This window comes from Lepisma saccharinum, chromosome 20 (assembly GCF_977018435.1).
Source record: "Lepisma saccharinum chromosome 20, izLepSacc3.1, whole genome shotgun sequence".
Lineage (NCBI taxonomy): Eukaryota > Metazoa > Arthropoda > Insecta > Zygentoma > Lepismatidae > Lepisma > Lepisma saccharinum.
The window spans coordinates 34,203,480-34,222,058 of record NC_139248.1 but is presented as its reverse complement, the minus strand read 5'-3'; the positions used below and the strand labels follow the sequence as shown (position 1 = coordinate 34,222,058).

Genomic DNA, 18,579 nt, shown 5'->3' with positions numbered 1-18,579 from the left:
TTTGTTTGTTGAAATGTGTAAATAGCGTTGCCTATTTGCACCCGTATGAAGGTACAAGCTAACAATTATATTCTGCATCGTATTACTATCAATGCGGTCTGTAGAACTAGATAACTAGCAACAACATGAGCGAACGACGATTTTTGGAAGAGATGACAATATTCAAAAACCTTTTATAATGAAAATTCTGATTTTATGTTCCATTTTATGGACCATCGTGCCTTAGTGTTCAGGCGGGGGGGGGGGTTGAGCAACTAATTCGGATATTGAATTGGCAAAATTACACCAGAGAGAAAATCTGTTTGATTGATTCATTTATTTGGTCAATTTATGCACAATAAGACTAATCGGGACTGGACCTACAGTTTAAAGTGGAATCCCAACCACCGGTATCGAACCCGAGACTCCTTGATTACAAGACGACGACACTACCACTGCGCCATAGTGGAGCACCTCCAAAAAATGTATAATGTACCTAGCGTTAACAACTAGCAGTCACACAAAGTTCCAAAATATTTACGATGGCACTTCTTGCGAAACTTGGGGTATACCAAACTTGGTTCGTACTCATTTATAGGTGTCAGCAGTGTCGTCGATTAGGGGCCAAGGGGATACTTGCCCCCTTTTGCCACTTTTGCACCACGCTAACCTCATGTACCAAGGAAAATTAAATTGTCCTTGCAGCCACCCCCCACTTTTGCACCTTGGCCCCTTAGTTTCGGAATCCAATCGCCGCCACTGGGTGTGAGAGATACAAATGTTTTCTATCAAGGAATAAATGTATGTAATTTCAAATTGATAAACATTTTAAGTGCTCCTTGACCAGTTTAGAATCTAAAAGTTGGCAACGGTGACTGCGTGACTCATGTATTTGGAGACGATGCAAAACCGGAATGAGCGTTCGCTGAAGATAAGCGAGCTTCGTCTTGCAAGGCCTTCTAGTTACCCGTGGTCTTTCGATGCTTGACCCAAGTCTATAGTTTTACTCGCCCGCTCGCCAGCCAGGCGGGCCTAGTAAGTAAATCTGACCAATGTGCAGCTCTCTGGATGCCAGCCAGCTGCTCTGGAGGTAAACAAACCCGCGCTGAGAGCTTTAAACACACAAACCCCTATCCAATAAATTATTGGCTGTAGACGATTAGGCGGAGTCCAGGACATTTCCCTGGCAAATGAGCGATAGAGAGAACCTGACACAAGTGACCCTTTTTGTGTAAACTAAAATCTGCAAACACTGTCTGGATATTCTAACATCTCCCTGACACGAGTGTTTACGAGAATTTTAAAAGGAAAGTTGCCAGACATCATAAGTTTCTACCTTCGTGACATTACATCGTCCAGCAAGAACAGTGACTAATTTAAATGTCCGGAGTTAAAAGTGGTCGCAGAAAATTTACTGTAGTGTGGCTTAGCCATGTGCTAAATAATTTTAATCGGTTCCCACGGCCAGTTGTGGTCGTGAAAGCCTGTGTTTTAGTCATGAAAGCCCCGTAGAATAGTCACCCTAGTGTACAAAACACCCTCAACGTGGGCGGAGCTACAGTGAAGTGACCAATGAGAAAGGAAGACAATCCACCCTTGGAACAGCGAACTTGGTGTACGTGAGGACAGTACTCGTCGGTTTTTAAGAGTTCCAACACAGTTTTTATGGAAAGTTTACAGTTTTCCAACCGAGTCTCCACCACAGTTCTTATCCACAGTTCCATACCGTTTTATACAAAGTCTTCACATCAGTGTTACACGAGGAAGTCTTAGACTTGTTTTACCCTACCCTACGACATGTAGCGTATGATTCTCGTAGTGAGCAGCTGTATTGTGTTTGAATTATTCTTACTACCCGCGTGTGTACTTAAAACCCTGAGTAGGCGTGAACTCTTGATACGGAAGGCAGGAGCGTATATTCTAGGCTAGCTAGGCTGTCTGCAAAGCCTGAAGTCTAGAGAATAAAATACAAGAGAAAAATCGATCAGCAATTGTAAATAAAATTATTCGTATCAGTGAGATGATGATGGTGAATATGAAGTTGGCTACCTGATTTCTTTTGAGTTGGCAACCTGATTTCGTATGAGTTGGCATCCTGATTTACTATGAGTTGGCAACCTGATTTTCTATGAGGTGGCAACCTGATTTCCTATGAGTTGGCAACCTGATTCCCTATGAGTTGGCAACCTGATTTTCTATGAATTGGTAACATGATTTCTTAGAAGTTGGTAAACTTATTTCTATTCATAGCCTAGGACCACGTGACATAGTGAGATAGCCCAGATGTTGGACTCAGTATACGCCACTGAAAGGAAGGTAACATTAGCATGATTGAACAATCTATCTGTAACATATTCTGATTCAGGCTGAAGCATTCCCGTTGTCTCCAGTATACAATTTGACAGACATGCAAGTATATTAGTCATCAGCATCACCAATGTCTCTTATTTTGTGTGCAACGCTGGCCATCAATGAGTAGCGTTCGTAAGTTGTCCCCAGACCAGTGTTGGCTGAGACTTGCATGCTGTCAGTCAGTCAGCTGTCGCAGTACCCTATCGTGTATAATGGTTCACGTAAGTAATGTGAATTAAACAAATTCTACTTTTACCTACACAAATAGTGTCTTGATTTCATGTACTGGTAGATTTACGGCCGGCGTGTTATGCAAGACCAAGGGATTATAGGAATTAATCACCTATTTCCTTTGGCCGAAACCTGGACCGTCGAGATCAAAAACCCTTAACTTTCAAAAGCATGATAGTTCTGTAAATGTATTTCTTGTCTTTCTAATTGAACATTCATGCCAAAATAAGGTACGAATCCAGCTCTCGTTATAAATATACATCAAAATCGGTAAACCCTAGTTTTGTACATGCGCGCATGGATATGTGAATATGTAAGTCTGCATATAACAATTACATTACCACATTTGCCAGCGTATACCCCCTTTAGTGTACACATTTTTTTAGAAGAAAAGCTTTATCACTGAATATTATAATTAGTTTACAGTATTTCAAATAGAAAGTAATATGTAGATCTGCTTTCAGCAAATAACTTTAATCTTCTTCGTCAAAACCCAGACATTTCTTTCCAGAGCTAACAGTTAAATGAAGAGTCACTTGAAACCTCTTCTAGATCAGAATCTGAGTCTTCATACAACAAATTGTACTCGATACCAACCAGTACATTACTAATGCCAGACTTTTTAAATGATTTAACCACTGTGTTAGTGTGTCGGAGTAAACAAAAACTGAACATCGGCGTAAAAGACGCACCCTGTTCTTCAGACCTATTCTTAAAAGGAAAAGTGCGTATTATACGCCGGCAGATACGGTATAATATATATTTTCTGTGACATAGTTATATTCCCATTTTTTAAGTACAAAGCGGAGTGCCTGTCTTCTGTACGATATGAATTAGAACCACAATATCTAACCCGCTGAGTACATGACCCAATGCATGTCATGTAAAACGTATTGAGCAGTGGTAAGAAAAATCGAACTCCCAGATATTCGTATTTAAAATATATGTATACTCACTGCATGACTTCGTTTCTTCGTCCATGTTATCACCACAATCATTTTCAGAGTCACAGGTGAAAGACAATGGAAGGCACCTTCCTGTCCTACATTTAGTGTAATCGCTAGACCAGCATTCCTTTTCATCTAAGTAAACAATGCAAAAACATTGTAAGTACGCACAAAGTGTCTTCCAATGGTATTTTATTAACAGATAGTTTTAGAATAATTTAGATATATTTCAATTATTCTTACCTTATTTACTCTAGGATTATCCTAAATTTCTGGAATCCACCTTCCAGAATTTCGGTTTCCGGTATAACGACTTTGCATGACTGATGCAATCGTTTTCCTTACAACTAATTTAATTTTACATATGGTTGCAAATGTGTATGAGTCATTCCATGCCAAATCAACACAGATATTTGCAATTTTCAACCTGACCATTTCCGATTTTCATGAAATTTTGAGTCTCGTTTGTCTTGTAATTGTAAAATTGTTCAAGGTCAAAGTTAGCAGAAATTACCCTTTCTGAGCCCGTTTAGCTATACTAAATGTACTCTAACTATGTCGCTATTTGGCCTAGGAAGCTGAAATAAAGTTTATTATGTAGGGAATCGAACAAGCTTTCCAGTGATATGTAACAAGCCTACCTCTGGGTAAAGAAATATTGTCAAGTGACTTTGACCTTAGACCTTGAATATCTCAAAACATATCATCATCAAAAATCGTAGAAAAATATATTTCGCACATCATGCTATACTCTAAAACATATGAAAAATCAAACTGGGACTGCAATAGGATCAGGAAATACAAAATAATATGTATTGCTATGTGTGCCTCATTACTATGTACACTCGGCTCATCAAGTACTTCTTTACCCTCCCACACCCGAACCGAACCCCGGCTAAACGAAAAACCACGGTTAAGGTCTCAAGACAGCCAACCCTGATTGGAGGAAAATACACACTTCCTTATCGCACTACTGTAAGGTGTACGTCCTTTAGGCGAACACTCCTGGATATCGAGATCAAATGAAAAAGGACGCTTTCTCTTCTTTCTTCCTTTTTTCCTTACATTCGATGACCTGTAACAAGGAGCAAGGACTTTACTTGAGAGCGACACCGATGCTCGCACCGTGATATGAAATTATCAGGTGTGTGAATGCGTGAGCGTGGTGTGTTGCGTGTACGCGAGGGGGTGGGGTAGGGGCGCAGAGGGACACGCACGTGTTGATCGAAATGTAAGAAATGCATGTCAAACTATTGATCCACGCTGCTGACATAACAGTTGGGCTGAAAAGTTCGTAGGCTGACTCATAGATGGCGTTACTAGAATTAAATCCATGTGATTTTTACTTAGTACTAACCTTCAAAAGATACGTGTATAAATTTCACAGCTGCCGGATAATTAGTTCGTGAGATATAGCATTGTGAGTGAAGCAGCTTTTGTTATTGTGAAAAAATGGATAAAAAAAGAATTTCGTGTGTTAATAAAGCATTGCTTTTTGGCGAAAAAAAATACTGTTGAAGCCAAGGCTTGGCTTGATAAACATTATTCGGACTCTGCACCAGGAAAATCAACCGTTGAGAAGTGGTTTGCTAAATTTAAACGAGGCGAAATGAGCATCGAAGAAGATGCACGCAGTGGACGCCCCAAAGAGGCTGTTACCGACGAAAACATCAAAAAAGTCCAGAAAATAATTTTAAATGATCGTAAAGTGAAGTTGATCGAGATAGCTGAGATTATTACACAGCATTGTTGGAGCGTTTAAAGGATGAAATCACGAAAAAACGGCCCCATTTGAAGAAGAAAAAAGTGCTGTTTCATCAAGACAATGCACCGTGTCACACATCAATGAAAACGATGGCAAAATTATATGAATTAGACTACGAATAGCTTCTCCATCCACCATATTCTCCAGATCTGGCCCCCAGTGACTTTTTCTTGTTTGCAGACCTTAAAAGAATGCTCGCTGGAAAGAAATTTAGCACTGATGAAGAGGTAATCGCCGAAACTGATGCCTATTGTGAGGCTAAAGAGAAATCGTACTATAAAAATGGCATCGAAAAATTGTATGACCGCTATAATCGTTGTATCGCCCTCCAAGGCAACTATATTGAATAATAAAATCGAATTTTGTCAAAAAAATATTTTTTACTATGTTAGCCTACGAACTTTTCAGCCCAACTGTTATGTGGCGGAGTGGTGAGCAGAGCACACAACGTCGCCAGGGGCCCGGGTTAAATCCCCGGCCGCCTGGGAATGGATGTTCTTTAGGAGTGTCCCTTCATCAATTTCACCATATCATCACTCATCCTCATCTTCGTGATTAGCCAAAAGTGGCAGAAAAGCGAAGAAAACAAACAAAAGCAACCAATCAATGAGTCTTAATCCCCACCGACCCTTTTCTCATACGTAGCACCAAAAAAGTCTCAAAATGAACCCCTCTCGCTTCTTCTTAAACATAACTCAGGTCTTCTAATGCTTGTTAATATGTTAATATATTTTTTAAAACAGAAAAGATAGCACGATTGATTTCCCGATTACGTGCGTTTCATGACGAAAAAATTGTAAAAAGTTTATCAAGCAATTTACATGCAGGCCTCTCCGATGTTGTGGTGGTAATGTCGTCCCTGGAAAACTAGGGGTTCGGTTTCGATACCCGGTAGAGGCACATGGTGATTCGGATCCCACTCTAACCTGTAGGTCCAGTCACGATTAGTCTGTCAGCATAAGAAGTAGACTTAAAAAACATCCAAACAAACCAATTCAGCTCCTGTAATTATTAAAATTAATATGTGTCGTAATTTGCAATTATTAAGGACATTTAAATTTCATATAAATAAAGTAACGCTAATAATCTATTATAATGCAACCCAACGTAAATAACTAATTTTGATTTGATTTATTTTTATTTAGCGTAAAATCAATCAGTCATTATCTTATTTTTTTCTGAAAAAAAAAGGAGAGCCTAAAATTTCCAACAGTCCTCCATGACCTTGTGGTCTAAGGCGCAGTGCTTTGGACTCCGACTGCGGGACGACATGGTTTCGAGCCCGCCTGGGTTCTCGGCATTTGTATAGGACCTGTGGCAACCCACCATCATGAGGAAATTGGGGAGCTACGAGTGAGTAGCGTAACCTGGGCTGGGAAATGACTTATGGCAGAGGGTTCGACGTGCTGACCCCACGACACCCCATTACCGGTTGAAGATCTCCACACTTATAGGTAGGATTGTGCGAGGGAGACTGGGAGTCGGGAGATGGGCCAACGCATTACGTTATCCATTTGTTTTCAGATGTCTTTATTTGGCTCTAATTCCCCTACATTAGTGTAATAGTGGCAACATATCTTTTGTAACAAGATCAACACGTCAAATGCTGTTTTCGAGCTGACACTACCTCAACTAAGAGATTACGTGCGTGTGCGAACGCACACGCACACAAAATAACCAGGTAGACAATTTGTCACTATCATATAGGAATCTTAACTCCCACAGATGCATGTAAATTCATCCCCTTGTTGCATTTGTAAAGTAGGGCTTCCTTTCCTAGTATGGTGACATTACAGTGAAATGATCCTGTATTAAACTGTAGATCTGCATGTTTTCAGGTTTAAAAAATGGTGTTATACTTGATGTATTGTTGCTGGCGCGTATGAATAAAATCAGAACATATTCACGGGTGGGCACACGCAAAATGAAATGTATATATACGTGAACATATCTGCAACCGCATCACTAATGTAGCCTATTTGTATTTACTTTTCTACCACTTCTGGCTAACTCGACAATCAGCATGGATAATAATTACATGAAATTGACGAAGGGACATTCACAAAAACTTCCATGCGCAGGCCGTGAATCGAACCAGGGAACTTCGGTGGCAAGATCGAAAATCGACTAGGCAACGCCTTCGGCCATCGAAGGGGATTCCATGCTTCTCAGTGAATACCAGCGAATCTAAACACCCCCTCCTCCTGTTTGTTGTGTCGGTCGTGATCATTCAATCGCTTGAACAATTTACATGTGTTCAAGCGATAAGCGATAAGCCGGTGTGGGTGAAAATGAAGCCTCGGACATGTTTTCTTTCTAGCCAGGACTGCATTTCGTATCATGGCATTATCAGATTAGATGCAGGACTTCTTTCTGAGGTGGCTGTACAAGGGTGAGTCAAAAGTCCCTTAACACCCCCTATAAAATGTAAAGGAGTTATGCTGGGTAAAATTGGTCATTATAGAAACATGTTAGGCCTAGGTGAGAAAATAGTTGTCTGTGTCAAGCAGAGGTCCGCCATATTGTTGGTCACCATAGTGAATTAAACTCGAACATTTTCAATGGAAAGGGGGTGATGTGATATATGTATAAGTTTCAACATTTTGGAACAACATATAACTTATATGATGCAAATTTCATAGATTAATTGAGGATTCTGCATGAGAACATTTTAACCTTATTTCGTGAGATTTCTAATTCGAATTATTTCCTTCATTTGCTATTATAAAACTTTTGCATAAAGGAACTTTGCATACAAGGAAGCGGGTAATTACGCAGGATTCTCTTCTGAAATGGGCATATCAAAAATGTGGAGTTTTTCACCTAACAGAATCTTTATATTGTCCAGCATGCCTGTGCGTTTACTCCACTTCAGTATTACTTTTTTCGAGCACACAGTAAATGAAGGAAAAAAACGCATGGTGTACATACATAATCAAAATATAGTTCATTTCTTGTCCTGCTAACAAAGTTTGATGTACAGTGGTGGAAAAAAGTTCTTCCCCATAAGACTTTAATGGCAGTAAATAATGCCGGAAAGGTAGGCAACACACATTGCACCTTTAGGTGATCGGGTGATTCTGTCTGTCTCAAGGAGCAACTCGTCTTTCATGCAATAGCCAACAGACACAGGAAATGAAGGAAAGTCACGTGACATCAGGTGGAATGTTGTTCGTCATAAAATCGACTTTTCTCAAGCCAGGTCGCAGAACCGACAAGAGTTATAGCCGATGTCCGAAAATGATTCCCCTAAAACCGTTTAACGAAACGCTAAAATAATTCTTGCCTTAATTACAAAGGCTACTATACTATTTGTGCCGCGGTGGCTCGGTCGTTAGGGAGTTTGATTACCATGCGAGAGATCTGAGTTCGATCTCCGACTGGGGAGAATTGGAATTTTGTCCACCTGTTCAAGTTGCTCCGGCGCCCACCCAGCGTCGTATAAAGTGGGTACCTCCAGGAAACTTGGGGAGGGGGGGTAAAGGCGGCCAGGGGCGTGGTGCTGATCACATTATCCCCACCTTCGGCCGTAACAAGAAAGTGTGGGCCCTAACTCCGCACCCCCTACACGCCTTCATGGTTTGCTGTAAAGCACAAGGTAGCACTTTGCTTTTTCATTTTTTATACGTCCCGATTTTGTCGGAACAGAAATTTCCAAATTCTACGTGGACTTTCTTCCAAGTTCCGTAGGGATGTGAATAGGCTCCAGTTTTTCTTGACACAATTCATTCATGTTATATTTCGTTATAAAAACCACGGCCGATATTCTGTGTGTGTGTGTGGGGGGGGGGGGCTATAATTCAAACATGTGAGGTGATACTTTTCTCACTACACCATTCTCCGATTCTTCGTATCAGAAATAAATCTTAATTCCACACACTGAAAATGTTGCACTTCCTACATCTTATCATGCAAATATCTAGCAGCAAAGTAATGTGTAGGCACATAGTGGTTCGGATACCATTTTAAACTGTAGGTGCATTCCCGATTAGTCTTACTGTGCATAAAGTGGATTTAAGACACCAAATCAACCAACCAACACAATCCCGTTATCGTCCAGATTATCGAAACCAGAAGCTTCGTCGCGAATAACATAAGCAGGAAAACAATGTGAAATTACCGAACAGAAACAGAACCTAGAACGGCTAGATTAGATTAAATCGACGATACAGCACGCGTTCTGTAATGAAGAAGAATACGAAAGTTGAAGGACCTCGATACACACACACACACTTTTCCTCCCCTCAATGGTAAGATATCTTTCTTGCAGAGAAGCCTTTACGTAGGCCTTCAAGGACACGACGAGAAAGTGTTTTACATGCAATGGCGGGACCAAAACACAGGTTAGTTTGATATGAAAGCAGTGTTCCTCCTTATTTCGTACGTCATTGATAACAGGAACACGGGCCTCGTCTGCTAACCCTAGTTTCGTAGAGCAGACGCCTGTTTGCCACCCTTTGGTTCCGTGACCTTCGCTCGTAGTTAGTAAGAGTGAATGACTCACCAGATACCTGTTGCCTGTGAGCTTATACAAGAATAGATATTTCCTTAGCGTCTGTAAGTATTGTTTCATCTGCAGTTAGGTCAGTTAACGTTCGAATTGTTTCCTAATGGTTACGTTATTTATAAATTAATTCTCGAGAGTGAGCTTTCTATCTATTTGTATGGGGAGGGGGAGTATACAGCCTGCATGTATTATTTTTTTCCTGAAACAAGAAGAAATTCCAAGACAAAATAGGAGTCGTAGAAGAGTACTTAACAAAAAAAAAAGAAGAAAACGAAAATGTAAATGTTTAAATAAATTATTGTATAGATCGAGTGAATAATATTTTCTCACGGGGCCTCCTCGATGGCGTAATGATAACGTCGTCACCTTATAATCTAGGGATCTCGGGTTCGATACACGGTGGATGCACGTAGTAGTTCGTATGTTATTTTAAACTGAAGGTCCACTCCAGATTAGCTTATCTGTGCAGAAAAACTAAAAAAGAAATTGTCACAGTGTAAGAAAATTTCATGTTCAACCACATACAAAAGGGAATAATTTATTCCATGTTGGAGTTCACATTTATAGCATCTAACCAACACAATTATGGATCGCAACGTATTTTCTCAGATCCATTTTAATTATACGTGCATGATAAAATAACAGAAGTTGAGGAAAGAGAAAGCCAAGCGAAACACAGATGCCTTCTCCAGAATTTCAAATCTCGTTACGTAAGGTTCTGGGTTGAAGTCCCGGGCAGGCATGACTTTCTTGTTCTTGCCCTTTTATCTGCTCTATTTCATCATAAATCGTCGTTATGGTTTACCTACAGGGGAAGAATAATGACAATAATTGCCAATACAAAGCCAATAACGAACAGAACAACAACTCAATTAGGAAGATGTCAAGAAAGAAACAAGACTTTACAGTGTCTCCGTCTCTCGGTTTCTCGAATTGAAAATTGCTCTCCCGTTCTCGGTCTCGGCTAGTTAAATATAGAAATCGAAAAAGTATGTGAAGATACATATATTTCATATATCCCGGTTTTATAGGAGATTTCGTGAGATATACTCTTCGATCATGTTTATTTTTATTAGTTTTGTTACGTAACATCACTTTTCTTCCTACTCGCGGACGAGTAACCATTACATGAAATTACTGACGAAATTCTCAAACACCTGTGACAAGGACGATACTCAAATCCGGGAACTTTGGTGACGAGATGGAAGGTTGACCACTTAATGAGCTTGCCCACCGAGTCGGCTTAATGTTGCTTGTGTCAGGTAATTCGAAATAACTGCCAATATCCAACATTCATTATCATTTGTTTCATAATTTATCTTATTGATGTTATTAACCTGAAGTCGAAGAAATAGGTGAAAGCAATAATGAAAGATTGAATGTCTATGATGTTACTTCGTGCCGAATAATATGACGTGATATTATTATATGAATATATTAATAATATACTATGCCTAGTCATTCCATTGATTGATCCCAATTGCGTACACAAAATATGGTATAATGTCCACTCCTAACCAACCTCCGTGGCGGAGTGATTAGCACAGCGCGCTACGACAGCATGGGCCCCTGGTTCGAATCTCGGCTTGGCCATGGGTGTTCTTGGTGAGTGTCCGTTAATCAATGTCATCATATCATCACTCATTAGTCATCTTCATCGTCGCTATTTGCCAAAAGTGAAAGAATAGCGACATTAAGTAACAAAAATCCAATCAAATGGAACATCTTCACCGATTTAATTGTATATCGTACCAAATTCCCAGTTTATTACTGCTTCTTGCTTCATTTTCCTGCATCTCAATTGTTTTCCGATTCGAAAAAAAATTGGAATGTTGAGCAGTTGATTGTGCATTGTTTCGTTGTTTGGATTGTTTAATTAACGTCGCATTAATTAGTTTTAGACCAATCGTGACAGAGGGAATCGAGAGCACAAAGGAAGGGGAAAAGACAAGTTAGAGACCACGGCTCTCTTTAAAGGTAGGATTCCTTGAACACGACTGAAGTGACTGCAGAATTTTTATGGATAAAATTTGTTTCGCTTCTTCCTTTTATTTCTGTTTCAGTTATTTTACTTCGCTTATCTTCTACCACTCGTGTTAATCGTGTCGGTGAGGAAGAATTATAAACTCGTGAAATGGACGATGGGACAAAAAATATATATGCCTCTCCTACGGTTCGAAACTGTGACCACAAAATATTGTGTTATTTTTAAAATTTACGTCAAATATGGTTTCACTCGTCTCTTTCTCAAGGCGTTCCATTGCCTATCCGATGGCGTAGTGGTAACGTCTTCGACATGTAATCAAAGGCTTCCAAATTCAATACCAGATAGAGGAACATTTGGTTCGGATCCCACTTTAATCTGTAGGTCCAGTGCATAAACTGGACTTAAACCATTAGCGTGTGGCATGTGGCCTGTGATGAGAACCATCATTTCAGTGAACCTTCTTGACAATGACCAGTATCACTCGAAAAATATTTTCTTACGAGTAGATCTTGTTAAGAAACCAGTTGCTCAAATGTTCTTCTTGAGGCCACGTAGCACCCAGCTGTTGTTTGTTGTTGCTGGGGCATGAGTCATGTGATTCATGCTATCAATGCTCAATCCTTCCCGAGAACTCAGATCCACCAGACAAACTTAAGCGAATAATTTGTTATTTGGGTTGCATAAACAACAGGCTTTAAGACGTTACAAAATTCTAGGTCCCGTGGCCCAGGTAATTCTTTCTCCGACTGTACACCGGTATGTATGTTTGTGATGAGAGCTACGTAATTATAATTACAATTTTGAAAGCTTTTCTGAAGTGTGTCGCTACTACTGAAAAAACCTTGTCCCTCCCGGGAAAACTGAAAAAATCGGTATTTATACATTGCTTAGCTCTGCCCCCGCCCCCTTTCAATATCGGAAGAAATCGGCGTCTATCCCCACAAGCTTAGAAGGAGAGGGAGGAGGAGAAGAAGAAGCAAAACAGTGATCATTCTACCTGGTCAACCCTCTTTGGACCGGCAGGTATAGTCAGGCAGTTACCGGAACCCCGTGTACCTGAATCTGCCATACCTGTAACTGGTTACAAGAGAGTAAATGTGCTGAGCAACACACAGTGTAAATATGCCTGAACATACGTGTATAAGCCCTTATGCGTAGTCTTTAAAATTATCCGCCAAGCTCTGAGATACTTGCAGTTCCGTGCCTTATGCCTGGTTAAGCTAAACGTAAAGATTGTTCAGTGACATTTTTCGGTATTTGTCTACACTGCTGACCACAGCCATTCTGTCTGTTGAGAAATTTACCGACACAGAGAAAATCTAGAATTCTTCAGAGTATGTCCCTCTCATGTGACTGTTTTTCAATTCTGTAGTAAAAATTGTTCATTTCAAGAAATTTGACATTCTTATAGTGCAGAAAACACAAAGAATTAACCACTTTCAAATGTGATTCTTAGGGATTTCTCGACTGCCCGAAAGTCGAGACATAATTTTCCGAAGTCAGAATCTGGCCATGACATTTCTCACTTTTTGATTCCAGAACACTTTCGGCACGTATAAACATGGATCAGAGGGACCATGAAGAAGAGCAGATTAAGTGACGTCTGTTTGATATATATATACACACACATTGATTTGATTTATTTAACTTCGCTTTTTGTGCCACTTTTGTCTAATTTGCGAAGATGGGAATGAGTGATGATATGATGAAATTGATGAATGGACACTCACAAACATCCATGCCCAGGCCAGGATTCGAACCCGGGACCCCTGGTGTTGTAGCGCGATGTGCAAACCACTCCGTTACGGGGCTGCTGATATATATACATTTCGAAAAATTACAAAATGAAAATAGAACTATTCATCAAGAAAGTGATAAATGATTTTAGAATAAAGCAAGACTAATATTTTTTTTAAAAAAATTACGAACTCAAGTCATAACTTGTCAACAACGCCAAAGTATTTCCAATTCAATTTCAATGTTTATGATTTGTACAATACTAATAGTAACAATAAGAATAAAATAATGAAAGGTAAGATATAAACTTCTATGACTGAAGGGTAAGATGTTAAATCTTACTCTGACCTCCTGAGAAAATATCCTGTTGGCGCCCTTGCACACAGAGCCATGACCAGCCCAAGGAAGCACTCACAGGCCGAACCACTAATCGAAAAAAATGCCCTATCAAATATCAATTTTCCAGACAAAATATATGTTTGCATCAGTATTAATGTGATGCTCTGCAGATGGTATCCTTGTGACTTTTTGATGTCTGTACACAGCAACTCTATATCGATCAAATTCAATTGTTAACTGGAAACAATCCAATGAAAGAGCTAATCATGCATCAAGTCGGTATTCTGCTGAAGGTATATCTGTTCACCATATTTCATCTTGCATCCAAAATGGGTTTTTAAGGCCAGTCGCACATAGGATCTGACACGACACACAATGCAAGGCAACTTAACACAAAGGGGCAAGACGAGTTTGTTATCTAAAATCTGATTGTAGATTTTGACCATGTACGCAGTAGGTCTAACTCTGTCTTTTATAATTTGGGAAGCTGGTAAAGCTGCATTATAACACTTCGCAGCAGAATCAATGTATAAATGTATGTGTAGATTTATATTTCTAGCAAATAATTGATTAGGAAATACGATATAAACCATTTAATGTAAGATTCAAAGACTACATTTAATTTCTGGCTTTAAGTTGCTCCCGTTCGGTCTGTGGCTGAAGAGAATGGATTTGCGCATGCTCAGATCATTTTGTGGCAAGCCGCTCCACGCAAGACCAAATTCCATGGACCTTCGTTGCTTTGTTGCAAAACGTAGCAACCTGTCGCAAGGTGACTCGAATGAATTAATCAATTTATTTATTTGCTTTACTTCGTTTTTCTGCCACGTAAGGTGGCTCGAGTCAAGTGTTTAATCCGATGAGCGGCCACCCTTAAGGGACTAGGGTAAAGACTTCCCTGAGAAGGTTTGTGACAAGAATGACTCGTCGTGTCATGTGTGCGGCTGGCCTAAGTATATCAACGTTCAAAATATATCTATTGTTGGCTTGTGATTGTTTTCCTTCCATAGATAAGCATATTTTTTATGTGTTTGATAGGTCTATCTATTCTTTTCCAACTCTGGTTGATATTTTACACGGACGGACACAAGTAGTACGCCTTTCCTTAGCTTTTGTCTATTAGTAACTCAAAGTTATTCTTGAACGTGAGTTAAACATATCACATTGGTAATTTGAAAATAACAGTACACAGAAGCTACTCACTGCATACATCGAACTCCTCGTCGCTAAAGTCGTCGCAGTCCTGTTCGTCGTCACATAGCCAATCTCTTAGAATGCACGATCCGCTCTTGCACATGTATTCGTTTGGGGGACATCTTCTTCTAACTGAAATGAAAGCAGAAATTAAACAATTTTGACCCGTAGTGTAATTCTTTTGTTTTTCTCGAATCACAACAATGCCATCGTAATATAAGAATAAATTATCTTAGTTATATTATTCGGCTATGTCGTTTCCAATAGTAAACAAAGGGCATCTGAAATGTTTTTCTTCAAATGTTAATGAGAACTATACACAGTGTAAACAGTAGAATCGAAACATGTTAAGGGAATCAATGTATCCCATTCAATATTTTCACAGAAGGAACCTGTAGCTGAAAATACGAAGCAAAAAAATCTATGGTACTTACAGCACAAGTCGGCCATTTCATCACTTTCATCACCGCAGTCGTTCTCGGAGTCACACACCCAACTGTTATTTATGCACCTTCCATTTGGGCACCGAAATCCTGAACACGAGGAATCATCTATAATGTAAATAATTTCGTCTTATAAACACGCACGAAGATATAATTTTTACAAAATTTACGAAAAATGTTGAAACCATGAATTATTCTACCTGCAAGTCATTAATCGTGTGGAAAAATTAGATGAAGGTTCATGAAGGTCAAACTAGTGATTCCATACATATCTAGAATATTAGTCCTCGTGAAGGACAAATAAATTATTCCATATTTAGTATATTATTTTTACAGTAAAATACACTTTCCATTAGAGAAATACATTTCATAAATTCTGTAATATTGCCAATAAATATAAAAGTTCTTACGACAATAATTCTACTCAAGGAGCAGCGAGCGGTTCATCTGTTACTGTCCCACACTACAATTAAGGAATGGCGTGAAAAGCAAGTGTTTTTTGCCCAAATATGCATTTTGTATGGTATTGAAGACTGTTCCCTAGAATATATTCTAGCGCCCCCCCATCTTCTCCCTCCCCCAAAATATTTTCTGACTCCATTACTGATAAGCAGGCATCATTTTATGCTTTTATTTTATACCTTTCGATTTTGTATAATTTTAACAATACAAGACTGCTTTCTTCAAGATCTCATAATTATAATCAGCGAATACATTCAGCATGGCATCACACATTATACGGAATGTGCATTAAAGCTTGAACCATAGTAAAATTTCATCACATGAGTTATTCCGAATTTTGCTCAACACCACTTTTAGAAATAGACTCAATCGAACCTTTCTGATTCGATTTCAGAATTACGTATTTAAAGACGTGTGATATGTGATCATATATACTACATACATGGTACGGTGCAATGTGCACAGGAATCTTTGCCTAAACTTTTTGATCTATGATCACCTTTGGGTTCTGTGAGTAAGGAAGATCTGAGACATAGAATCTACGAATCTACGTAATTAAATATCAATATCATATGTTGAAGTTAAAACGATATCGTCAAAACTGAATAAAAATCAATCACTTTGGATTAATTCGAATAGTCAGAAGTAACAACCAGCATTTTGTTATTGAGATCCTTCATGAGCATTCTCTGTATCCTTCCGATTTCATTACTGCTATACTCTTGATCCGTAAGAAATATTCCTAATTTATTTCAAGGTTGGTTGCATGAAAAACTGTTCTACTATATTAAAAAAAAAAGTAATTCGATTTATTACATTGTGAGAATGTCAAAATAATTGGTTTTGGAAAGCAAATCTTCTAGCCTGATAATAAATAACATGCGAATATATTGATTTAATTATTTCTTACTGTCATTTTTAACAGTGCACTAGATATCTTGGATCTTCATGTTCTGTTAACTCAGAAACACTTCATCTCTTGGCTGCTTCCGCTCAAAATTTTAAGAAAAATCACTTTGCGGGAAAAACGTACCACTAAAAATTTGGCTCTTTTCATCTCAAGCTGCTGTAAGGAACATCACACATTTCTTTGTAGCTATGTTGTTTGAATATCGATGTCTTACTATCTGTGAGATTGTATATAAGTGTGTGTGTGTGTGTGTGTAATATTATGGTTAGGTATATTTTTAATCACTGGTATTTTATTTCTAAATTTATATGGCGTATATGTGGGTGATGATGTTTAAGTATGTGCTCATAATATTAGCATTTTTTGTTTTTCAATAGTTTTTATTATTTTCGTTTAAATGTCTTTGTGTGACTACATTATTATAGTTACGAATATTCTCGGTCCAAACCTATATTTTTACACTTTTCCATTTTATGTCTATTTGTAAATCTTCCACGAGCATGCTCTAACGTAGGAGACTTACGTTGGATTGGAAAATGCATGCTTGCATATGTGTGTAGTGCAGGAAGATCATATTTTGGATTCCATTTTCATTTGTCATTTCTCACCTCACTAAAGTTATCAGCATAGAGGCTGGCAACAAACATTGCACTGAAATGAATGTGACAATTCCTATTTAGCTTGACTTGTTTTGTATATTTTATGCAGCAGTTAAGAAGTCAAAATTTCACATTAAAAGATAGCAAAAAACAAATGTGTCCTCTTCTGTCTGTGTGTGTCATTTCAGATGTACTTCTGGATTCTGTCAATCTCTTATTTACGACTAGAAGTGATACAAATTATGTCATACTTACGGCACATTACTGAATCTTCGTCACTATTGTCCTTGCAATCCGAAACAGTGTTGCAAATCCACTTCTCGGGAATGCATTCTCCACTTCTGCATGCAAATTCAAATGGGGAACAGCGCGGCTTGTCTGTCGGAGAATACAACTCAGATTTAATGCTTCTACATTGAAACAGCAACCCATCTGAATGAAATATTCATTTGTAAAACCCACTATCGGAATAGCCACTAGTGTGACAAAATTGAATAATTTCTTACCGTTGGTGAGACCACGCAAAAATCATCTTCCACATTCATAATCCAAGATATTGGTTTTTGTTGTCAACATAACAACTTAGGCAGTTAGAAAAGCATTTTTTACCCGGAAATGTTTCATTTAGGTGTGCACGCTTGGGACAAGTTCATCCTTTCATCCTCGACCCCAAACTACATGCAAAATTCCCGTATGATTTGAATTCATGAGTGTCATCAAAGTTCTTGGGTTCGAGTTCAGGGATGGGCATGGCTGTTCTTTGTGATTATCTAATTGTTACTCATCCTCTTCGTGGCAATTATCTCAAAATGGTAGAATGTTAACGTAATATAATAAAACACACAAATTTAACTCACGAGACAGGTTGGCACCACTGGGACTAACTAACTAACTAACTAACTAACTCTCTAGCCTTCTTAAACCCGAAGGTTCATGGCTGCAGCAACACAGGCAACACTGGGACTAATGGTAATGATAATTTCAAATATGGCCACCCAGTAATTTGCCTATAGCTATTGTAATTGCAATCGTGTATCACTGCTTTCTACTTACTACAAGAAGATATTAATCAAATTCCTTTCAAATTATGCCGAATTGCAAAGCAAACTATGTAAGTGAATATTCTA

At 38.8% G+C, this 18,579-nt stretch overlaps 1 protein-coding gene across 3 annotated transcripts in view; it reads right to left on the bottom strand.

The window, feature by feature from the left end:
• The window catches only part of LOC146003575 (uncharacterized), a 340,389-nt gene that overhangs the window by 223,714 nt on the left and 98,096 nt on the right, over nt 1-18,579 (bottom strand). For all 3 annotated transcript variants that reach the window (XM_083141873.1, XM_083141874.1, XM_083141875.1), the window contains exons 7-10: nt 17,708-17,830; nt 15,473-15,589; nt 15,048-15,170; nt 3,519-3,644 (exon numbers count right to left, since the gene is read on the bottom strand). In XM_083141873.1, coding sequence (XP_082997999.1) covers nt 3,519-3,644; nt 15,048-15,170; nt 15,473-15,589; nt 17,708-17,830 — 489 coding nt within the window. The remainder of the gene's footprint in view (nt 1-3,518; nt 3,645-15,047; nt 15,171-15,472; nt 15,590-17,707; nt 17,831-18,579) is intronic.